The sequence below is a fragment of the Oryzias latipes genome, chromosome 16 (assembly GCF_002234675.1).
Source record: "Oryzias latipes chromosome 16, ASM223467v1".
NCBI classification, from domain to species: domain Eukaryota; kingdom Metazoa; phylum Chordata; class Actinopteri; order Beloniformes; family Adrianichthyidae; genus Oryzias; species Oryzias latipes.
In genome coordinates, this window is record NC_019874.2 from 8,060,822 (window position 1) to 8,086,534 (window position 25,713).

General features: G+C 40.8%; 1 protein-coding gene across 7 annotated transcripts in view; it reads right to left on the bottom strand.

Moving 5' to 3' along the window:
- Positions 1 to 25,713, bottom strand: part of adgrb1 (adhesion G protein-coupled receptor B1) — a 186,575-nt gene that overhangs the window by 119,759 nt on the left and 41,103 nt on the right. For all 7 annotated transcript variants that reach the window (XM_023963830.1, XM_023963834.1, XM_023963831.1 and 4 more), the window contains exon 2: positions 15,352 to 16,258. In XM_023963830.1, the coding sequence (XP_023819598.1) occupies positions 15,352 to 16,081 (730 nt within the window). In that variant the 5' untranslated portion in view covers positions 16,082 to 16,258. The remainder of the gene's footprint in view (positions 1 to 15,351; positions 16,259 to 25,713) is intronic.

Here is a 25,713-nt window from a genome sequence, read left to right on the forward strand (position 1 = left end):
TCCGAGTTAGAACCCTTTTATTTGTAATACACAGAACCTCTGCTTATGAAAGATAGAAACCATGGACCAATATGAATGTCCAATAGGGTTTAGGGTTAAATTACCTTCAATCGCAGCTAAATTAAGTCACCAAAGCTGTACCTGTTGAATTATTGTGGAATATAAAGTAGAGAAGATCAATTTGAGATGGAAGAAATGGAAATATAGATGGATATACACCATGAGACAGTTCATGATGTTCTGGCGCAACCAGAGGATGGGCCCAGGCTGAAACCCAAACCGTCTCCTCTGTGGACTTCTCCACCGAACTGCATGGCTTTAAGACAGAAAATTCTCCACACTACATGAATGCATCACTGGTTTAAAGTGTTTGTGTGATGGGAGCAACATTACATGGATCCTTTTAAAATGCTGCAGCTTTGTCCAGCATATGAAGCACACTGAGAGGTGTGCGAATCACAAACATGAGCGCAGAAGGACACGCACACACAGATCTCTGAGCAATGCGTTTTCTTCTTCCCACGCCTTACACTGCTCTCATACATCACAGGCCTTTGTCTCCCCACACAGCGTGGGACGGTGACTGCATTGTGACTCACACTCAGAGACACAGTGTGAGGAACAGACAGAAAGTGATGAGGATGAGAAGATAGCAGGGGGCTCCCGTGGGGTTCATCCCGGCTGACCATTCAAAATGGCCTTTGCGATCCAGAAACCTGATGCAAACGTGGAGCGAGCAGCTGGTAAATTTGAACTGATATCACCGTAATTCTGCTGTCACCATCACATTCCTGTGAAAGTAACCAGCGCGTCCACACTCAGAGACCAGAGAAGAGGGAAAGGTGCAACTTTAAAAAAAGTTTACAAAAAAATGTCCTAAAAGAACAGATAACATTAAAGCGTTTCACTGCAAAACATCTGAAAGTTGTTGTTTAGAAGAAAGGATGAGGACATCTTTATTTAAAAAGAGCACATGTCCAAAAAAACAAAATTCAGGGAGAAGTTGCCCTAATGGGGATGCACAGTGGAGTAGTGGTTAGCACTGTCACTTCACACTGAAAAGGTCCTGGTTTGAATCCCAGCTGGGTCCTTTCCTTGTGGAGTTTTCATGTTCTCCTTGTGTTTGTGTAGATTTTCTACAGCTTCCTCCCACAGTCCAAAAACATGCATCCTCTGTTCACTGAAGACTGTACATTGTCTTTAAGTGTAAATGCGACTGTGTGTATGTGGGTGTGTGGCCCTGCAACAGACTGGTGGCCTGTCCACCAGGGATAGGCTCCAACATCCCAGTGACCCCAAAAGGGGTTAAGCGGGCTTAGAAATTGGATGGATTGAAAATTTAAAAATTCTACCCTCAAATATACCCTACTACACACACACAAGCACAAAGACGTCCATGTTTTCCTGATAAAATCCTCTAAAGGCTCTGGCATGAACTTCCATTCCCACCTTTAGCACCATGAGAAGAAAAAAGAAGTGACGATGAGATATTTTAAAGTCTAATCAAGAAGAACCATAAAAAATGTTTCAATTATATAAATACACATAAAAAAAATTAAATTGTTGAGTTTTCAAATTAGATTAGCTTAACAAACACCAATCAGAGCTGGTCAGAGTGAAGTGGAGTGTCTCGTTCCTGAGGACACAAATGCCTTGCTTCCACTGAGCAGTCCTGTCCGGTCCGGTCCGGTCCAGTCTGGTTTAGAATGTTCCAGGCAATTCAGGTGAGCATTTCCGTTCAAAGTTGGATCGTCCCGGCGCATACAGGGTGTAGACCGATGGCGTAGATTTGTATCGTAGTAAACTGACTACAGCAAGAGCGAAGCAGTCAACAACATTGGAGGTCACGCAGCAGCTCGTCTTTTGGTACTTTATATGTACAAGTCATTTAATGTTAATGAGGAATGCAGGACGCAAAGAGGAATGCTGGCGCTGGTTTGGCGCTTTATTTCTGTCGTACTGACCTTATGCCAGTCAACGGATTTCATCGTGTGACTACAGTAGCTACGCTAACCGGTCTGTTCCAGTTTTCTATGGACTTACAACCAACAGGAGCCCAAAATTGGCACGGTTTGGTGAAGCTTAATGGGTCCATTTCATAATTTTAATGCTAAAAATACCAGTCCTGACTGGACTGTACCACTCAGTGAAAATGAGTCACGGTTTCAGTCAACTTCAAAATGGACCGACATTTTTTAAATTAATGGAATTCCATAAAATAATTAATTTTTTTTGTAACTGATGAGGAAGTGATTGAGCCCAATGAAGTTGCACTAAAGAATGAGAAACCCCTACAGTGTTTAACCCTTGTGCTTTCTTAGATGAACCCGCCCTTGCATTGACGTGTTCTCCCTACCATGACAAAGGTGGATAAAGGTGGAAAGATTTCATGTAATCCATGGACACCAGTGAAGATCACAAATCATTGAAGAAAAAAGGTTCAGCGCACTGTCTAGTGGGTCTAGATAACCCAACTCCCAATGGTAAAGTGCATAGGACAGCACAAGGGTTACAAGGCCAGGAGGGGAGTCCTGTAAAAACTCTTCCCTGTGCTGACTGACTTGTGAGTCACATCAGTCTGGAGCCATTAAATAAGGAGTAAAATATAGTGCCGCTGGAACAACCCAAATCTAAATGTTCAGATGGTGTTCTTTAAACCAAGCATAAGTGGGTGGAAAGCTTTAGCAGCTAGCAGGAAGTTAGCGTCAGACCAAGAATAGCTCACAGGCTTTAGCAGACTTCAGGAGGCAAGTTTGCCACTGTCTTACCAGCAGCTCCACAAGGCTTGGTCTCCATGGTAGCACCTCTGCTAAACATACGTGAAGAGCTCCAAACAGCAGCTCAGTGGATGGTACACCAACGTATGAAGACCGAGCTTTAGGCTTTGTTCGCTGACACACACGGACAGCTTCATCTTCCCAAAAATAAACTTGCTGCAGCTTTAATCCGCCTTCATTTCTGCGTTTGTGGGAATATTGATGACATTTGTTGACGGTGCGTGACACGACTCACTGGGAGCGTCACACCTCTCTAGATGAAGTTTGTTCTGTTCAAACATTTTCTCCATCTTTTTTAGTTGCAAACAAAGTTCCGTTGAAACACGGAAGTGCATCAGTCTTCATCATCTTGCGTATCCTGTCTTTCTCTCTAACAGCAGAACCGTGATGCACTCTGCCCAAGCTCAGAGCGGCGCTCACTCATGGAAGCTTTTAACCTTCACCAAACAAAGAAGCAGCATGTTAAGAACACATTTCTTTTTTAACTTGGAAGTAGAAGCATGACACAACGTTCCAGACCCCACAGAGAAAGGTAATTCATTAGTGATCTTTTTGCTACAGAAGAGCCAAACTCAAGGAGAGAAAATTCAATTTAGCCTGAGTAGTCTGAAAACATTTCCTCCAAGCTCTGCCTTAAGGCTTCAGAGCTGCAATAAGTGAAGGTGCTTTCTTTAGATATCTCCAAAATAAATTATCATTTCTTTTGAGATTAAATTGAGCACTGATATTTTTAGCAGATCTGGAGGCAATGAAAAAATAAGAAGTCTATCAAGCCTGAATGAGAAACTGTGAAAAGGCCCACTGTAATTTTGTTATTATGCTTTGATGAGAAGCAAAATGAGTAAATAAATGAATATAAACTACGAATGAAGAAAAAGGAGCCGCTGGATGTTCAGAGTGTACAGAAAGACATTCAGAGAGGCTCTGGCACAAAACTTTACGGCAAAATAAAGGCTCAGTCTGAGATTCCATTCATCGGAATTTTGTTTGATGTTACAAAACTTACAATAGAAAACAGTAAGAGGGAGAAGAACTCTACACAATCATTTTTGATTTTCTTTACAAAGCAATCTCATTCAGCGATTAGTTTATATGCTGAGTTTTCTTTTTAAGTGTTGTAACTTAAGGGAATTGGCTTCTCCGTCCTGGCATTGCTAAAAGGAGCCAGAAGCTCCAGCATTATCAGCATTCTTAAGTCTAAATGTCCTTGTTCCTTGTAAAATGCCAAATCACCATAATCCCAAATTCAGCTTCTCACACTCATCAGGACTTTGAGTGTACTTTGGTTTAACACCGCACTGCAGATGTCTGGGGGTTCTGATGTTGCATTTGGGAGGGAGCTGCAGCTCTGTGGCACTGAAGCTGGAGCCTAGTTAGGGCCCAACATTCCAGAGTCTTTGACAGCATTCAGTCTTTAGGAGACGCTATAGAGGGGTGTCAAAAATAATCTGTAATAATCTTGTTGACGTGTACAAAACAAAGAAAGATGTAAGACTATTTATTATTAACAAATGGCTAGAGAGTTTGACCCCAAACTTTATGTACCGTAACCACCAAGTGTTTCTTTTAACTATTTCCCTAAAAATGTCAAATCCTGTTACATTATCGCCTCAGAATTGTATGACAGAAGCAGAGTAACTCAGAGAACATCAGCAAAGGTTGAGGAGAGCATCTTTTACGTCCCTCCGGTAACTTAAACGAAAACTAAACCCAGACAGTGGCTGGGATAGGCTCCAGCAGCTTTAGGATTAAGATTTGGCCGGTTTAGAAGATGGATGGATTTAAACATCTGAGGTTAAAGTTAAACAAACAGCCATTTATTCGGGTGACACAACATAAAAGCCAGAATGAGGCTGAAATGATGAATAAACTTAAGTGCTAAGGCTTTAGAGCAAGAAAACTTTTGCTGAAATGCAGTCTCCAAAACATGACACCTACCATAAATGTAAACAAAGACTACAAGGTTAAATAAAAAAAAAGGTCAAAGCCATAATAAAACTAATGAGAAGGAAACCAAATGCTTTCACAATCTAAAGCCAGGCAGACAACAGGAGCAGGCTAAAGAACAGATTCCTTTTAGAAAGCAGCCGCCACTAGAGCAGAGGTTCATGGGAGCTTTTAAGCTTCCCTTCCAGTCAGGCCATTGGTGGGAAGTGGCAGCCTCAATCAGCTCTGCAGGGGGGGCAGAGTCAGCAGCTGTGGAGGAGCTGGACCTCTGCAGGAGATAAAACGCAAGAACATGCAGGGAACACCAGCGGTCGCAATAGACTACAACCTTCCATTATTTGTGGGAAGAAGAACATTTGTTGGCAACAGTACTCTGAGGTATTTTTCGGTGACAGTACTCTGAAATATTTTTTGATAACAGTACTCTGAGGTATTTTTTGGTGACAGTACTCTGAAATATGTTTTGATATTAGTACTCTGAGGTATTTTTTGATGACAGTACGTACTCTGAGACATTCTTTAGTGACAGTACTTTGAGGTATTTTTTGGTGACAGTACTCTCTGATATTTTTTGGTGACAGTACTCTGATATTTTTTGGTGACAGTACTCTCTGATATTCTCCGCTGATTTCCACTATGTTTGAATCCTTTATTTAGGTATCCTCCAGGGCAGGGGTTGGGAACCCATGGCTTGTGACCCATATGTGGCTCTTTTGATGCCCACATCTTGCTCGCAGACAAATCTTTAACTATAAAAAAATAAAAAAAGTTTCATTAGACCAGTCCTTGGGCACGATGCAATGCCAGTTTGTAACGCCCTGAAGCTTGCAAATCGCAGTCCCAGCAGATGGGCGCTCCCTTCTTTGAGAAGGAGCCGCGTGTGAGAAAGGAAAAGGGGAGGCAACAAGGTGAAGCAGCGCACTGATTAGGACACGGTGCCCGTCACATACCACACACACATACCACAGACTGCAGCGTGAGTATTGCTGTACTGACAATAGCCGCGGTTACATGTGCAAAGCATCTTGATCGGATCAATGGTCGGAATAAAATTCAATCGCGTACATGGGGCCAGAAAAACCTTTACCGATTAGAACAAACGTTCACATGGGTCTCATTTTCAGTCGGAATAAATCATTTGGGCATGCGCAGTAGTGTTGAAAATACCGGAAGCGGTAAGCAAACAACCACACAGTAGATAACTGGCAGCTCGGTAATATACAAGATGATCTTCTAAACATGCTTTTATTATTGTTATGGTTATTATGAAGCACCTGTTCGCTCATCATTTTATTTTTAATCCGTGTGGTCAGTACTTTTTCTGTGGAAGAACGGAGCTGGAAGAAGACAGGGTTAGGAGTGGGCTAACACGCGCTAACATTAGCCTTGTTTAAAAATCACAAAATCCATTACTCCCCAATGACAGGCTGAGAGACAGAACTGAGGGCCAACCAGCATCTCTGCTTGATGCATTCAATGAACTCTGGAACTTAGAACGGGACCCAAGAGCCACCCAGTCCCTACAATAACAATGTTATTAAAAATAATCCACAGATTTATTGTACTTTAAAGGTGTTGAAATGACAAAAAATGCACAAATTCCCCTGTATTTTTAGTTTTAAACATATTGTATGGCTCTCATGAGATTACATCTAAAAATATGTGGTGTTCATAGCTCTCTCTGCCAAAAATGTTCCCGACGCCTGCTCTATGGGGGATTGATGGTGTTTTACCAAACCATGCCAAGATGCTTTTTAGAGTAAAATGTGACCCTTTTAAAGTCCAGAAGACTTGGTCACGCCTGTGTTTACATTCATCACAACACTGAACTTTAAGGAAAACATCCTTTTAGGCTTTAACTCTAACCGGTGGTTTTATGTATAACATGCTCTCCAGAGCGGTGAAGAAAGCCACCTCAGAGACGTTTCTCACTCTGCTACGCTTCCAAACGCCTCCAAAAGCAGCAAGAAAGACTCATTTGGATCATCACGTCATTGGGATTTCATTAAGAAATCCTTTTAACCAGTGAGCTCTTCATTGCATAAAAGTCCAGTCTGTATGTGTGTGTCTGTCTACTGAGAAAAATGTCTTCAAATATCTAAAGGAAGATGTCGGTTTTAATGAGATACTCTTATAGGGCCGGTAGAGCAGGCTTTGGTTAACATCCTCTGAATTTACTGGAACTCAGTTCTGAATCTCTGAATGTGTTTCCCACACCGAGTGTGGGTGTGACACTGTGTCACCTCTGGGTGTCATTCCAGGTGATACAGCCAAGAAGAGCTGCCTTTACAGCCGCCCTGTGGAGCCACAGCCTGTTTTTAACAAGGACGAGGAGGCACGTTCACTCACTAACACACACCCAGCTCCCTCCAGCTCTGGCACACTGCAGCAATAAACATGTACTGCAGTGGATCTGTAGTAATTCATCTTCATTGTCCAAGACATCAAACCTGAAGAACGACAGCAACAGTCGCAGCTGCATTAAATGTCCTCGCAGCCAAGGAGACCGGCAACAAACATTTTAATTCTCTTCTTTCTCTCTCACACAATTTCACCCTTTGAAGACACAGCCCAGCCTCTCAACAATGGAGTACTTCTTCTCTGAGGGGAGAAGGGCTTCAAATCTCTGCGGCTCTGTTGGAGTGGAGAAGAGAAAATGGAGGAACAGGAGGGAACCTATGGACACAAGCTGTCTTTCACAGAATACCAGGATTCCTATCACATGCCTGCATCAGCAGCCTGGTCTCCTTCAGTCCAACATGACTGATGAGGAGGGCTGAAACAGTTCAACTCGTCCCCTCTTTTTCCTAATTCACATGTTTTTTGAATGATAGGAAATGAATGGTTTCTCGTTAAAGACACCACCGACATGCACGCGCATCCACATACACAAACGCACGCACGCACACACACACACACACACACACACACACACACACACACACACACACACACATGCGCCTTTTATCCACGTTCATCCTGGAGCACAGCTTTTATCATCAACCAATAACTGTCAGCTGTAAAATTGCTTAATTAAAGCATGAATTTTTAATAAACCCTAAGGCGCTGTGGGGAGGGACCTGAAAAAGGCCCCTCACTGACGATTCGCTTCCAGGATGGAGCGGCAGCTCCTCACACTAACCTCACATGCAACTCTCATTATTTGGTGGAGAAATGCTGAGCAGATAAAAAGCAGAAGCTTCACATGCTTCAAGGACAAAGCCATGAACTCCTAAATGTTGTGTTTCCCTTTTCTCTGCTGGATCAGTGCCACCCTCCCAGCGGCCATCAGATTTAAATCACATCATTCATATGTTGGAAACAAAGAAAAATGTACAGCAAACTCACTACACACTCCTCTGAGCATCCACTCACATGTGCCATTCATAATTACACCCCATCTTTGCATGACGGTGGCTGGGATAGGCTCCAGCAGCTTTAGGATTAAGATTAGGTGTAGAAGATGGATGGATTTAAACATCTGATAGACGTCTGTCATAAATAACACAGCAACACCACGTTTTTTTCAGGTCCAACACTTTAAAATTCCTCTCACTGAAGCTGATGTGTCCTGTCATTGTGTAGTACTTGTTTAAATATTGATCATACGTGACAAAAATTGGATGTTTAGCATGGTTGTCAGAGGGAGTTAGTTCATCCTCTCAAAGAAGGTCCTAATGCGAATCGTGTCCTCCTTGCCGTATGGTAAAAGGTCATACTAGAGCATCAGTATACAAGATGATTATTGATGTCAATAGCATAGCAGCATCAAATGGGGAGAGTAGTATCTGAACAGAATGTCTGTGTTCCAAAATGTTCACTTTATTCATATAATTTACTGTAAATGTCAACCTATGTATCATCTGCCCCTGACCTGAGGTCACGGGGCAATATTCTCTCTCAGGGGAGAATGTGAGCTTCTGCTCATAGGCCATTTCCTGCAGGGACTTGTCTGAACCGCCCCAACTCTGACCACCTCAGCTGAAGATAAAGAGCACCATGTGAGGGACTGGGCTTTTCCAAGCAAATGGCTCCTAACAGATGCCTAATGTCTATTCCGTATAATGAGGAACAAGACTGAACTAGTAAATTACATAAAACTGTAATGCTTATCAGGAAAAGTCCAGGATCTCTTGAGTCCTTCAACTCAAATACTGAACCCTTGACTTGGCTCTTCTCTCCAACTGTCCACTGAACAAAGGCAGGTTGAGGACGAACGAGTGCAAAGGAAAAAAAACCATGTGAGAAAGCCGAAGCAGCCTGAAGGAACACCATGCAGATGAAGAACACTGGAAGATGGAGTGAACCCTTCTAAAGGGTGTTAAAGGTGTTAGTGTCCCTAAGGGACTGGAATAAAAAAACAAATAATCCTACCTGTGAAGAACTCTACGTTAACACTCTGTAATAACATTTAAGCTGTTGTTCATTTATGCAGGATTTGCTCTGAAATAAATGCTGTAATCAAAATCAGAATTAGTTTATCGCCACAGGAGTGGAAGGCTTCACATAGGAATTAGCTGCAGTCCATGGTGCAAACATTAAATCACAATAATTATACACTGTGAACACGATTATTAAGCAAGTTATATTTTGAGGATGCATTTTCTTATTATACATCTCCTGTTTTCGTGGTCAATCCACAATGTAAACAAACCCTCAGTCCTGAACATTTCAGTTGGAAAGAAAGTCTTGATTTTCTAAAGAGAATGTGTGCACCATATTGGGCAACCATTCGTGTCCAGATAAAGATGCAAGTAATTGAAAAACAAAGATTTTCCCATCTAACTTGTTTATTTTCACCTGTTGAGGTGAGAATAAGAAACAAACAGACATTCCTGTGTACTGTAAAGGTAAAAGGTAACTTTTACCTTTACAGTACACCTTTACAGTACACAGGAATGTCTGTAAAAGGTAACTTTTACCTTTAGGGCCTTTCAGAAGGGCCTAAAAGTTCTCAATGGGGAAAAGGGAGCCAGGTCATCATTCTTCATCACTGTCATTTGAGATTTTTTGACCATTCTTGACATTTGAAATTCTGAGTCTTGTTTGGAGGTGGTCGGGATTCAGACTTTCTTCCCTAGACCATGTCTCTGAGAACTGAACACCTCTCTCTTGACGCTCCAGGCATGTTGCAGTCACGTCTTCTTTTCTCGACATGTTTCCTTTGACCATGTTGACTGTTTGCGACAAAATGTCTGATGGTTCTGCATTCATGCCTAAATAGCTTAGATATTTCACTCTTGATATTTCAAGAGTTCTGCATTCGTGGGAAAAGACCAATTTTGACTTTTTGACATCAGATATTTTTTAAGCCCGTTTTTACTGAGTTGATTAATCTGCTTAAATATTATACACACCTTTGACATTTTTCCTTTTTTTGGATCTTGTTCCCCGTCTCTAACATTCCACTCTCTCTCTCTTCTTTTCTCCATTTGGCCCCAAAAGAAATGTATTCAAACATAATTAAAAAAAAATATTTTGCACCAATCCAAAAGGGGTTTATACAAATATACACCTCACGTGTCGGAAGATTCATAATCTCCTTTTGTAACGGTAACATCTGTTCAACCCTAGAGGTCTTCATCTCTGATCTGTTTGCTCAGCTGCTGGACAGGAAAAGTTAACAAAAAAAAAATACACATCAGCTCATTAAATCCAATGAGTATTTGAGTTTTTACAGCTTGGAATTTGGAAATTATAAATAAAATGATGTTATTGTGATAACTGTTCACCGTGTAGAAGCTCTAAAATCAACCAAACAAGGATGAGTGTACAGATAAAAAGAAATCAAGTATGATAGAGCTAAAGAGAAGGATCAACATGAAAAAGAATGCAGTAAATTTTTTTTCCCACCCCCACAGGTGAACTGGCCCCCACATGAAGACTTTTCACTCGTTTGTGCTAAGAGCGCCACACCTCGCCTTCCACACACCCACTCACACACACCTAACTTGTCTTCGTCAGTAGGTCTCCCACTCCCAGACAGAAGGAGCTGGTCGCCTTGGTATCCAAGTCTCTTTCTGTTCCAACATTTCACTGTATGTTCGTGGGCTTCATGCAACCTGTTTGTGTGAGCGCAGGCGTGTGAGGACCCATGCATTACTGTGTGAAGAGGCACTGATGTGTTGGCTTTGCGGTTGGATCCTCAGCAGCCATTATGGAGGCGGACTGGAAGGTCCCTGCTTTAGTACCTGTGCTCCAGCTATGCAGAGGCCTGTGGGGGGGGGAAACACTGAACTTTCATCTGCTGCAGCCAGCTGCTGGCAGATGAAGGAAAAGGTTCAAACCTTTTTTTCTTTTCTTTTTGCTTCTGCAGACAATCCAATTATAAAGTCTCTTTCTACTGGCCTAGATCAAAACCATTGAGCAAATGTGTGCTCACAACCCCTTTTTGATGGAGGCAGTAATTTTAAAGACAGCATACAAAACCAGGTGGAAGGTTGTGATTGGTTGTTTGTTAAAAATGTTTCCTGGGAAGCAAATAGAACACATGGATCTGTATGATTTACAGGGTGTCCCATGTCTTCCAAACACCTGTTTCTCTGCTTGTAAGCCAGTGTAAGGTTTAAACAGAGGCAGTTCAAACCCACAGTCAGTCCTATCAATCCCAAAAATATGCTTGTGTTCAAAAGGAGAGAGAAGTAAAAAGGATTTTAAATGATAGATTAGCTTTTTGAGAATGCAAAATGAATGCTGGTGTATATGAATGTTATAAACAGGGATCCCCATAATAAAATTTATGAAGTAAAAGGTTTTATGAGGCAACACTCATTGTGATAACATCCAAATCTTTTCCCGGTTGGCAGGAAGTGAAAAAAGGTCTTTCAGTAGACACAAAAAATCCGGCTGTACTCTGTTCTGTGTCTCACCTGTAGGTAAGGAGACTGTATGCCTTCCTGCAGTAACTACATAGTTTTGTTGCTTTTCTGAATTGTTGTTGGATTTACTATCACATCTTTTTGTCCTATATCAGATATTCTAGTGGTTGTAATCTTGTCTCTCTTCTCTTCCTGCTTCAATGACTGATTTCTATCTTTTCTGCTCTTTTCAAACTGTTTAAGGTGTTGTGAGTGTGTTTTTTTTATGTTTATCCCACTTTTGCACATTTTCGTTTATCTTAAAACAGATGGTATGTGACTTTGTGCTCAGTGGTTACATGGTTCCTAACTCCTGCAATGACTAATTCGTTTCTTTTGTCCTTTAACACAGTGGTCCCCAACCCCCCGGATGCGGACTGGTACTGGTTCATGGGTAACTTGGTACTAGGCCAAAGAGAAAAAAAACAAATTATTTTATTTCTGTTTTTTTGTTTTATTTAGTAAAACTACCAGATTCTCTTCTCTACATCCATCAATGACTCTATCTTGACTCATGTCAAGTCGTTCTCCTCTGTGTAGTGTGTCAAATCCACTTATCACCTTCTTAACCCTCGTGCTATCTTATAGGGTCCAGATGACCCCACCCTTACATTGACGTGTTATCCCTACCATGAGAAAGGTGGATAAAGGTGGAAAGATTTCATGTAATCCATGGACACCAGTGAAGATCACAAATCATTGAAGGAAAAAGGTTCAGCGCACTGTCTAGTGGGTCTAGATGACCCCACACTCAATGTTAAAGGGCCTTGGATAGCACAAGGGTTAATAGTGCCAGTTCTGATCGCAACATCAAAACCTCCAAAGTAGCGAAAGTTATAAAAACAAAAGTCTTTGGACAGAAAAGAGTCAGAAGGAAACAGAAGAAGAAAAATGTCAGCATTTACATACAAAACCAGGAAAGTTTAGCAACAGTTGATCCCACACATTAAACCTGCTATGTATGATGTGGAGCAACTGATATTCTAATGTTGCGATGCTGCTAATAAAGTAACAAACACAGTAGCTTCCCTTTTATTATTCCAATTAGAAAATAACAGTTTTTGTGATGACATCAGTATTTTTTTATATTCACCACACCTTGAAAGTAAGAAATGGCGGAAGTTGGCGTCTGGATTTTAGCTTTCCCTTTTACTGGTTCAGGGTAAGGTTCTGGGATAATCTGTATCCGTTTTAATAGCTACAACTCAAAATCAAGTGAACAAAGAAAGTTTAAACCCCCTGCAGTTATTTTAGAGAGGATGTAATAAAACAAAGTTGTTGATTTGTGAATAGTATCACCGAAAAACTTTCCTATCGCAAAGCTACATTAGGCTACAGTTAACAAATTTTAGCACCGGAAAATTGACTAAAATAATAACATAAACTATGAGTAAGGTTTTTTCCCTGAAGAATAATATGACCTGAATTATGTTGTTTTAGTAATAAAATGACACAAATCCGAAATAACTTATATAGATAAGAAACTCTGTTTTATTGAATCTCAATTATTTTACAACATGTTTGCACACTGTGTTTTTAAACTAGAGTTCATGTAGGACCATTTTATTGTAAAAAAATAAAAGGATTTTTCTGGAAACTGGAAGCTAACAAGAAAATCAGACGCAATTTTTAGCCATGTACAGGCCGGTCCGTGAAAATATTTTTCTGACCTTAAGCCGGTTTGTGGCCTAATAAAGTTGGGGAACCACTGGTTTAACAGATATTCCACAGATTTTGTGTTTGTTGTGCTTTTTCCTCTTATCGTATTGTTACAGTTACATGAGTTTTCCTCTCCACTGTCCCCTTGTGGTTGTTCACTACAGATATTCCTCCAAAAACCCTTCCATGGTCACCTCATTACTGTACAATAACAATAATCGGGTCTAGTTGGAAGCATCTGGGCTCAATAGAATTTTAGCAATCATGGTAAATAGAGATTTGTCTGGTGTTTTCTGCTTTTTGTGTAGCGCTCTCCCACAACCTCAGTTATAAGCTGGTGCTTTATAGATAAATTGAAATAAATCTCTTAATGCATTTACTCATAATGCTGCTATTTATTATGTACAACTGCTAAATATGTAAACTACATGCAGCTATTTTGAAACCCCTTCTGTTGCAAAATAGCAGAGCTTAAGCGTTGGCAAGAAATGAACCTCCATGATGAAAACATGCATGTGCTAGAGACAGAAGGTGGGACAACATACGAGACAGACTCTAATCAACAAAGTCTTTGGTTATTGATAGTTCTGAAACCAAATAGGCCTAGCTGTGTATTGCTTGATCTATCCTAATCAAGGCTGCTTTGCCTCACACCATGTCACGCCTTTCCTTTTGTCCGCTTCCTTTATTGTTCTTCGCCGTTCTCTCTGCTCTGTATCTGTTGTTTTTTCTTCATTCATCATTCACAACAATCTCGTGCTGTGCTTTCTCCACTGTAAGGCTCCACTTAACTGCTTGGGTCTCCGACCTATTTCCACACAGAACCCATTTCCTCGTCCCAGCCTCTTTGTCTTCATCCAACCAACTTAATCCGTTCATTCACTCATCCTGCCAAATATTCAAAAGCCATGTGAGCGTATAAAGGGGCTTCATAGTGACTCTTTCACTTGAAGCTGAGATTATCAGCTGGGAGACGATCTGCCTACGTGGGCTGCGACACATCAAGACAGAAAAGCCATAAAGTGTCTTTGTTTCATTGCTCTACGCACCAAAAGAGGGATGTTTAATATGTTTTCCTTCCTTTCTCACCTTAAGGCATGCACAGCCCACACCCTGCTGGTAAACCATAAGCAGGATTGCATAAATGGAATACCTAGTGAAGGGAAGGCCAGGGTGGCATGGGAATATTAGCTGCTTTGGAGACTGGAGGAGGATAACACAGGAGATACAAACCACACCATTTTCTCTGTTCAGTTGGCTTCCCACATCGGGCTCAGTATCAGCCCACTATCCGCCTGGGGTGGGAAAGTCAGCGAGGTGAGGGTGATGGCTCAGATCAAAGGAAGGAAGAAGTGGAAGAGGACACAGATAATAAGACCATGTGTTAAACATTGGACACCAGCAGATGAAGGAGGGAGAAATAGATAATAGAGAGGCAAGAGAGACAAAAGGAAGCCAAGAGATTTTCTAACCATAGACCGTCAAAGGATGTCAGACCACATCCTGTCCACTGAGGGAAACGAAAGGGAGCTGGGATCAAGTAATAGACAATTAAACTTCAAGCTACAAGCCCCTCAACCCATTTTGCTTCTGCCCTTCTCTCCATCCATCTTCTTCTTTTATCTCTATTTGCATTACTCTTCTCCTCTCTCCCTTCCTATCACGAGTATCCCCACAGCTATCCAATATCAGCTCTTGATTCTCCTCTGTTCCCAAAAGCTTCCCTGGGGCCGATCAAGTGTCACTTCCTAGACTACTAAGAGACTGAATCTGCTGCCGACATTACAAGGTCACAGAGCTCAGTTCCATCAGAAGAAACTTTAAACCTCCGTTTGCTTCTTTCTTTCTCTCTTCCAGCTTCCAACAGCCCAACAGTTTTATCGCCTTTCAACCAATTCTGCAGACATTTGTTCATTTCTTACGAATTAAATCCATTTTTTTGACCAAAACCGATGCCCCTTAAAATCAGAAAGGAACATCACAACATTTATATTTAATGTCTTACATGCAAACATCTGTTTTACCTGTTAGAAAGCTTAACTTTGTTGTTGAAATACTGCAGTTTATCCTCCACAAAGTAAGTTCATTTAAAAAGTTAAATCTGTACTCACCACTTTGATCAACCTTTCCACTGTCTTTGATGCTGGGTAAGCAGTTTTCCAGATAAAGCCCGTTGTGATAACAGTTGTCAGCCTGGCTGAGCTGTGGTGGGGGCTCCCAGCACAAACAAGGGGTCTGCATGATGCCACAAGGCCTGTTAGATGTGCTGGAGGCCAGGCAGTCTTCTAACCACTGGCAGAGCATCTGACAGGCTGCCATACTTGGATTGCGTTTGCCAACTACAAGGTACTCAGTTTTGAAATCCCCACTGGTGCGAGGAGTCGGCGTGCCAGCCCGAGGAGGTCCCTTCCTGATCTGCAGAAACTGTTTTCCGGCTTCAAGGAAGGCCACTGGGACAGAGGCATCACACAGACCCACCACTTCATCAAAGCTTTCCATGCCAAGGTAGCTTTGTGTGGTCTCCAGTAAGGAATCATACTGGAATGTGCGCAGTTGTGAGGGCACACAGTCATTAGTAGGCTTGGTCAACTTGATGAAGATGGTGTAGCGCCGTCGATCTGGGTTCTGCAGGGTCCAAGAACAAGGCACAGTGGGAAACACAGATGAAGATAAAAAATACCCAAAGAACCGGTTCTGGACTAAAGTGGAGCAGGAATCAAAATCTAAAGTAGAGGGTACAACCTGACCCCAACTCCTCATTGGAAGAAGAGGAACAAAGTACAAAAGCAGCACTGGAAAAGGCCACCTTGCTTGGCCAGGAAGGAAAAATATGTTTGCCATGACTTAATGTTAAAAAAGAGATGACAGCTCTTTGAATGAGTCAACTTTCTGCTCTCCTCAAGTTCAATAAAAAGAGGGAGACAGAGGATGAGGACAAAGGGAATGGGGGAACGGTGCTTGTCCTGGGATCCAGCAGCAGGCCCACAGCTGTGTGTCAACCTCAAGATGAAAAGGAACCTGTGAAATACAAAAGGACAAGTTGAGAGTTAGATGTTGTGTCTGACCCAACAATAAAACATCAATTTTGTTTACTGACAGACATTTACAGCTACGGTTCTTTGTGCATTAAACTCAGAGCAGCCCGAGTAGCAACTTTTGTTTCATTATGTAAGTTTAAATTGGTCTCCAGCTGAGAAACAAGTGCGCTCTTCCTGTCTGATCAAATATGTCATCAGTCAGAACAGTCATTTTTTTTCCGTTAGAAAGCTACGCTTATGAAGTCGCAAAAATCATGCACAATTCTGTAAGATTTATGTTATAATTGTGCATAAACCACACAAACTACCACAGTTCTCAACTGACCCAAAATTTTAAAAAGCTCAATATTAAAATATATCAGAGATATAATTATATCATATAAAGACAACCAAAACCCTTGACAGACATCTGAATTATGTATATCACGCATGTATAATGAAAGACCAAAATTTCATATGGGGAAAATGTGCAAAATACAGGTAGCGACTGTGAGACACGGCTTTTAGAAGCAGTGCTTCAGGACTGTGGTTACAACAAGCAACTGAATGCTAGCATGGAGGCACACAGTAGTGAGAGACTGAAAAATACCCACTGAAATGATAGAACTTTTCGTCCCTCTGTCTCTGTGACCTTTGTCATATACTATCTACCCTGCTTAGATTTGATACATGCCCCGTTCAGAGCTGTGCGCTGGTGAGAGCTGCCTCTGTGTGCATTGACTACAATCTTTAAAGAGATTTGACCGAGTGTACGCCAAAAAAGGCAAACGTCCCTGAAGTCATGTTAAATGAACAGTTGATAACTTTACATGTTTATATAAGTTACACCAACTGTCACTTTAGCGGTTATGTAATGAAAACAGCAACAACTCAGAGATTATACTACAGGAAAAGTAATGCTCCAATGTTCTTACTATTGTAATGGCCAAGCCAAATGTGGGGTGTGGTGAATCTGTTGTTGAGCAGCAAAGCAATCCGTCATTTTATAAACAGATACCACCTGACCACCAATAGAGATCATAACACATTCCGCCACATTTGCTTTTTCCAATATTTTCATAGTGAGGAATTAATAAATATTATGTAGATAAATAAAATGAATAACTATAATAAAAAAAATAGTAAATGGCTTTACCACAAGCCACAATCAGTGGGCTTACTAGGACTTTGTTTTACCTTTCAAATGTATGTATACAGTACGTTAAATTGGTCTGCTACATTGAGATGATTACATTTTTTCTCCTTTGCAAGCTGATTAAGCCTGTTTACAATCAGCTGATGTCTTTGGTTTATCCGATTTATGAAATACCATTTAGTCAGAATAATTTGATGTCATTCATTTATTAAGAGAAGTTAATCACGTGCAGATTTTTCCCCTAAAAGCCGATATTTCATGTTTCCACTTTTATAAGATATATTTTGTTTTACATCTGTACATTTTATGTGCACATATCTGATTACTCCATTATATGAATTTTGTGGACTCATAAAAAGCACATTAAATGGCTCATTCTTTGTTATACTTAGTGAAGAGAGGAGTTTACATGACACCAACACCTTTGGTGTGATTGTGCCGTCTATAGCCTGAGATCTCTGGCATTTCCTCCATCGGTACCGTACCTCACTTTCTAAAGTCTCAGGTTTAAGTAAGAGCTCCTCCGACACAAAAAACATTTGGTTTCTACAAAAGCTTACATTTTAAAAGATTCATTTTGACTTTCTAGGAAATGTAGCATTTACTGGAGAAGTAGGCAGAGTTATTTTCCTCTAAATACAGTATGATGAGAAATGTACACCGATTAAAGTTTTGAACACATGAACAGGTTTAAAGTTTAAACTTTATTTTCAAGCTTGTAAATGTTGTGTGTTGCACATGTTGCATGCGTGCTCTTTGTCACCAGTTCTGTTCATCCTTTTTACAGGCAGAACTTTGAGGTCCAGCCAGGAGGTGAAGGGAGTCTGGTTTGGGGACCCCAGAATTATCTGTTTTTGTAGAAGCTCTGTTGGCTTCCTCAACTCAGGACCTTCACCATGCACTGAATGGGCTGGTTTGCAGTCGAGTGTGAAGCAGCTGGAATGAGAAACCAGAGGTCATGGTTGTCAAAAGGTGGCTTTCCCTCTGTGGGTGGATGGAGAATGAACCGTCTGAGTGGGAGAGTTGAGTATCTGTTCACAATGAAGAGAATGTTTGAACAGGATGTATTGACAGATGCAACATCTCCTCTGGATGCTTCCTGAACACCTCACTCTGGATATGGAGACCCAAAGGAAGAGTCAGGACATTCTGGAGGATCTACGTCCCTTTGCTGACATGGGGGCACTGTGGGCCAAAACTGGAAAAGGTGTCTGTGGGGAGGGAGGTCTGGCGTCTTTGCATAGACTGCTGCCCCCACCCAAAGAAAATGCATGGACGAACGGAATATGTGCTTTTTTCAAACAAGTACTTTCTGATTTTATCTAGCAAGCTCGTTCACAAACAGAAGGTGCTTAGCCTCAAGAATTCAAAAAATCTTTTTTTTTTTCATTTCATCATTACTTTATGTATTTATTTGGACTGGGAGAGTAAATGACTTACATATGACTCCGTATAATTCTCAAATCTGTTTGCTGAGTGGAATCGTTTGCTAATGGCCTTTTAAAATTAGTCCTTGTTTTGTTTTTTGGTTTGTTGTGCTGCCCCTCCTCTCCTGCAGCCCCCCATCCCTTCAAATAACCAGTTAAATAATTTTGCTTTAATGGATCACTTAAAGGCTGAATCACTTTTAATGATAAGCTCATAAATACAAGCATGAAGGGTGTCTAAATCTTGATGAAAAAATGGTTGCTTTTACCATCTGCTTGACACTACATGTGTTGTTGTGTATTTTATTCATTGCTGTTAATAATCTAAGAATGCTCTGTCTTGACTATAACAGCAGCCTCTGTGGTCTGTACAGAAATGCAGATCGCAGAGGCTCAGAGTTTCTTATTCATTTAAGCTCCTGGCTGAAACAGCAAGCAATCATAAGAACAAAGGGGCTGCATTAGCCAGCAGCCGGGGAGCAGGAATCAGCGAGAACACACCCAACAGGCTGGCTCTGTGAGCCAGTCCCATCAATGGCTCAATCACTAGGAAGCTACGGTCCCCCTCATAAAGATGTTTCAGGGAGAGACAAGGGAAGCATTGATGAGAAAATGATAGAGTCACATTCAGCATCACTTTTCACATCAGCAGCTCAGAGATCGCTGACTGATTAGCAGTGCAGCACATGGACCTTACTGCTATCTCCCAGAAAAAAAGATTTGCTCGTCTATGAAGACCAAACGTGTGCAAACATATCTGTATGTTTACTTCTTTGAGGTTCAGCATTACATTTCAGTTATAGACAGTTTTGTAGGTAAATCGTGGTGTAGGCCATTCAGTTAGAGAGTGTAACACTTTGCTGTCAGACGTGAAGCTAAAGTGAGTGACTGAAAATTGAATATAGATATTTTTAAAAGAAGCTTGTGAGTTATAGAATCACCAAAAACATTTTTGCTATTTAAGTTGTAGCAAATGGTAAAGATTGTCCAGATGCTAAGATGACAGGTCTTCTGGTTAAATTACTAGAATTTAAATATCCTATATCATGCAAAACCATTTTTTTTTCGTTTTTAAGAGTATTATGTTAATTCCTTACAAAAAAACAACCCCAAAGCATTTTTTTGATCCATTCACCCACATTTGGCGTCTTACTTCCTGTTAGGAAAATGAGTTGCGAAAATGACTCAATTATTCTCTTTTTTTCCTTTTATGTGCCAAAGGTGAAATATTATAATATATATGGATTTAGTTTACTCTGAAAGGCTTAAGAAAAGCATGATATAGACCCTGTAAACCACTCAAGTGTTGATTTACTTGTGTGTGTTTGAGGTCTCTGTCCTGCTGGAAGGTGAACCGCCGTCCTAGCCTCAGATCACACAGACTGTTATGGGATCTGTTTGAGACCACCACATGTATTTACCATCTTTTCCTCACCTCTGACCATTTTTCTAGTACTAACTGCTGAATAGCATCCCTACAGCATGATGCTGCCACCACCACGTTTCACAGTGAGAATGGTGTTCTTTGCTGTACAGTATCTGTTGGGTTTTTGCCAGATATAGCATTTTCTGAAAATGCCAAATGCAAAGCAGTTCTGTGAATATGGTGCAGTCAGTTTGCTGCTGCGACTCATACTTTTGATTGATTCCTAAAGTCTTAAGTATTTGTCAAAATAAAAATGGAAACGGAGGCATTTTATGTGTTTCCTTTATGGCCCTAACCCACATAGCTGTGAAGGGTGATATTTTATTGTCAGAGGTTTTTATTAAATTATGGGTTATGCCTCACATTTGATCCCATTAACATGCAGAAGACTCAACAAAACTCTCTGATCTTGGAATCGTCCCACACAATTTAAATCAACGTTTTAATTGATTTTACCTGAACATCTAAAACAGCAAAAATCCACTCTCTTGTCAAGGATATCTTAACAAACATCATCATTATTTTTGGAGTAGTGTAGGGGTTAAGGGGTTAAAGTTAGGGGTCAGTTTTTTCTAGGACCCTTCAGTTTTAAAAGAACCAAATGGATCCTTGAGTTTTTTTTGTTGCTTAAACTTTTTAATTACTAACAATGATGTATGAAATAGCTTATTAATGTGTACTATATAAAATACATATTTTCATCCCTAAATGTTTTACTAGAACAGAAAATAACAGAAAATAAAAGGTAGTGTTTACCATACATTAAATAAATCCTTCCAAAAAAATAAAAAATGAACCTGCCTTGAAGTATCCCATTTCTGTGTCCAAAACGTGAATGAGTTCCTAAAATGAGCTGGGTAACGAAGTTGAAAACAGAACCAAGCAGAGAGAAAAAGTCTGCAGTCTTTTCCCTCTCAACAGCTGCTGCTCTCCTACAGCTGCACCCTGCAGACTGCAAAAAGTAAACCTGCAGCGCTCCAAAATTAAACTGATAATCATCTGTCTCTGCTGATGAATGTGTTTACTGTGGAAAATGTCAAAGGCCCTTTATTAAGGAAAGGAAAGACACTTTCACACAGGATTCAGGAACTTTCTCCATTATGTTGGAGCAGGAAGTTTTCTGGTGAAAGTTTGATGCATCTCAGATGTTGATGCTGTTTGATGCCCTAGTATCCAAGTTTTCTGTCACAATCAGAAGTGTGTTATATTTTGAGAAAAAAAAAATCTATTCAGTTCCGCCTCCGGTGGGATGATGAGTCAAATAAGGTCCAAGTAATTAAAAAAAAAAAGTAAAATAAAGGGGCTGCACGGTGGTGCAGTGGTTAGCGCAGCAAGAAGGCCCCCAGTTCAAGTCCTAGCAGGGGGACATGAAAAGTACAACAATGGGGGCCTTTCTGTGTGGAGTTTGTTCCACCCATGCATGGGTTCTCTCCAGGATCTCCAGCTTCCTCCCACCATCCAAAAACATGCTTCATAGGTTAATAACTCTAAATTTTCCATAGGAGTGAATGGGTGTGTGATTGTGGACATTCTACCCTGCAACAGATTGGCAACCTGTCCATCCCCTCCTTTTGCCCACAAGTGGCCAGGATAGGCTCCAGCATCCCCAGACCCCAAAAGGGACTAAACGGAATAGAAAACTGAAAGTAAAATAGAGAGCAAAAATGGCTTAAATGAATACAAAAACTGTCACTTCTAAAAGTGCAGGAAATTATTTGCACCCAGTTAGTTGAATTTAGGCAAATGATTACCTTGAAAGGAAGGGGCGTTGCCCAACCACACTGTGTATTTAAACCTGAAAAACCCACTGGGTCAAATTTAGCCCTTGCTTTTTCTTTTTTGTTTAAATGTCATTTTTTCCCCCAATTTATTTTGTGTGTCTTTATTGAACATATTTTGGCGGCTGTTAATTGCTGCTTCAAAATAACCAAACAAAAACCAAGTTTGTTTAATAATTAACATCAAAAGCCCTGAAAAAAACGGTTGTTGGGTTTCCCAGGGTTTTTGAAACAAAAACATTTCTCACTCCAGATTATGAATCCCATCTTTCATAAAGAGAACAAAACTCAAATATTGCCCAACTTTCAATGTTTGAATGATGTCAGCATATTAGAAAATCATTGATATAGCTAAAATAGGTGAAAACTCTTTTTTTGTGTGTGAGAAAATACAAAATGTGGCAAAGTTTGTTGTGTTTTGCCCGAGGTGATTTGATTTGTATGTGTATTTTACTGCTTCTTTTGCAGGACTACTGTCTTGAACAGTTTTTGGATGCTGCACCGGCCTGTGAATGTCTGTCATCCAGTGACTTTAGGGGGACAAGCCCCATTCCTCACATGAACAGATTTCCTCCCACAAGTCAGATGTTGCTGCTGCAGCAGAAACTCAAAACTGGGCAGCAAAAGCCTTTTATTCTTCCTTTCAACTATAACTACTCATACTAACCATTACTATTACCTAAACTAAGAAATAAGACATTGGGGCTGCACAGAGGGGGAATGGTTTGCACTCCTGCCTCACAGAGAGGGTTCGAATCCCAGCTGGATTCTTCTTGTGCGGAGTTTGCGTGTTCTCCTTCTGCATGTGTGGGTTTTCTCCAGCCACTCCAGCTTCCTCCCACAGTCCAAAAATACGCTAAATTGTCTCTAGATGTGAGTGTGCATGTTATGAAGTTATGTGATGTGTGCAGCCCATACAGCGTGTACCACGCCATCACCCAGCAGTAGTTGGGATACGCTCCAAAAACTCCATGACTTCAAGAGGGATTGAGTGGGTTTAGAAAATGGAAAATAAAAAGTATTCATCGTGTTAATTGTTCTATTTTAATATTCATAAATTATTTAAAGTATTTTAAATATTTGCTGAGAAAAATGTTATGTATTTTCTGCTGTTTCAACATCTAAAATGTGGACATTTTTAGGGTTCAAATGATGCTTTTAAATTTCATCTGTAACTGTTTTGGTCATCCTTTTATACAGTGGGGCAAAAAAGTGTTTAGTCTACCTCGATTGTGAAAGTTCTCCCACTTAAAAAGATGAGGGAGGTCTGTAATTTTCCTCAGATACTTCAACTATGAGACACAAAATGAGAAAAAAAATCCCCAAAAAATTACATTGTTGGATTTTAAAGAACTTTATTCATTCATTCATTCATTCATTCATTCATTCATTCATTCATTCATTCATTCATTCATTCATTCATTCATTCATTCATTCATTCATTCATCTTCTGCCGTTTTATCCCTTTCGGGGTCACGGGGCTGCTGGAGTCTATCCCGGCCACTTGTGGGCAAGGCGGGGGACACCCTGGACATTTCGCCAGTCTGTCGCAGAGCTTAAAAGAACTTATTTGTAAATTATGGTAGATAATAAGTATTTGGTCACCAACAAGCAAGCAAGATTTCTGGTTCTCACAGACCTGTAACTTCTTCTGTAAGAGGATATTCTGTCCTTCACTGGTTTACCTCCATTGATGGCTCCTGTTTGCACAGGTTATTTACATAAAAGACACCTGTCCACAACCTCAAACAGTCACACTCCAAACTCCACTATGTCCAAGACCAAAGAGCTGTCTAAGGACACCAGAAACCAAATTGTTGACCTGCAGGAGACTGGAAAGACTGAATCTGCAATAAGTAAGCAGCTTGGTATGAAGAAATCAACTGTGGGAGCAATTATTAGGAAATGGAAGACATATAACACCACTCATAATCTCCCTCCATCTGGGGCTCCCTGCAAGATCTTACCCAGTGGTTTCAAAATGATCCCAAGTGCTCAACAGCGAGCAAAAATCCCAGAACCAGGCGTGAGGACCTAGTGAATGACCTGCAGAGAGCTGGACCAAAGTAACAAGGGCTACCATCAGTAACACACTATGCCACCAGGGACTCAAACCCTGCAGTGCCAGACATGTCCCCCTACTAAAGCAAGTACATGTGCAGGCCTGTCTAAAGTTTGCTAGAGAACATTTGGATGATCCAGAAGAGGATTGGGAGAATGTCCTATGGTTAGATGAAACCAAATAGAACTTTTTGGTAAGAACTCCACTCGTCGTGATTGGAGAAGAAAGAATGCTGAGTCGCATCCAAAGATCACCAAAACTACTGTAAAGCATGGGGGAGGAAACATCATGCTTTGGGGCTGTTTTTCAGTAAAGAGACAAGGACAATTGATCTGTCTAGAGGAAAGAATGAATGGAGCCATGTGTCGTCAGATTTTGAGTAAAAGCTTCCTCCATCACAAAGGGCTTTGAAGATGAAACAAGGCTGGGTCTTTCAGCATGACAACCTTCCTAAACACACTGCCCGGGTAACAAAGGGGTGGCTTGTAAGAGCATTTCAATATCCTGGAGTGGCTTAGCCAGTCTCCAGATCTCAATCCCATAGATAATGTTTGGAGGGAGTTGAAAGTCTGTGTTGCCCAGCGACAACTCCAAAACATCACTGCTCTAGAGGAGATCTGCATGGAGGAATGGACCGAAATACCAGCAACTGTTTGGGAAAACATTGTGAAGACTTAAAGAAAGCGTTTGACTGCTGTCATTGCCAACAAAGGGCATACAAAAACTACTAAGTTGAACTTTTGTTATTGACCAAATACTTATTTACCACCATATTTTGCTAAAGACATTTTTTAAAGTGAGACAATATAATTTTCTGGATTTTTTTTCTCATTTTGTCTCTCATAGTTGAGGTTTACCTATGAGGAAAATTACAGGCCTCCTCCAACTTTTTAAGTGGGAGGATTTGCACAATTGGTGGCTGGGCAGGAGGCTCCGCCTTTGTTTATACAGACACGTAACGTTGCGCTGCACAAAATAGTTCCCAAACAAAACATGTTGTGATATTTATCGCACTCTAACAGTGCGCGTTCATGTTTGGTGTTATGGAGTGAAGGAGAACAGTAATTAAAGGTTTCCCCCATTAGCCCTTGAAGTCCGAACACAGAATTAGCAGAAAAAGAAAATAATCAGCAAAAATGAATGTGTTTATTATTGTTCAAATCACGCACCTTATGCCAAACTTGAAAAAAAAAAACTTTCACAAAAAAAACCTGCATTGATGCATTGATGCGGTGATGCGGTTATAGTCACACCCCTATCTGCAAGCATAAACCAAAGGGAAAATTATCACAGAATTTTCTAAAAACTACTCCATTCAAGTCGAATTATCAGTAATTTTGCAATTAACAGCTGGGGGGTGCGGCATCGGGACACCGAATCCATAACTGGAATTAACAAAATAATTGTAGATGTCTGCTCATCTGGGGCAGCTGCAAGACCGTCTGAGGTGTTCTAATCCAGTGTTTTTCAACCTTTTCTGAGCCACGGCACACTTTAACCTTAAAAAAAATCCCGCGGCACACCAGGATCCAAAAATTTAAAAAAAAAAAAAAAACGGAGAAACTCATAGTCTGTATTGATCTACAGCCCCTCCACAATCTCACATG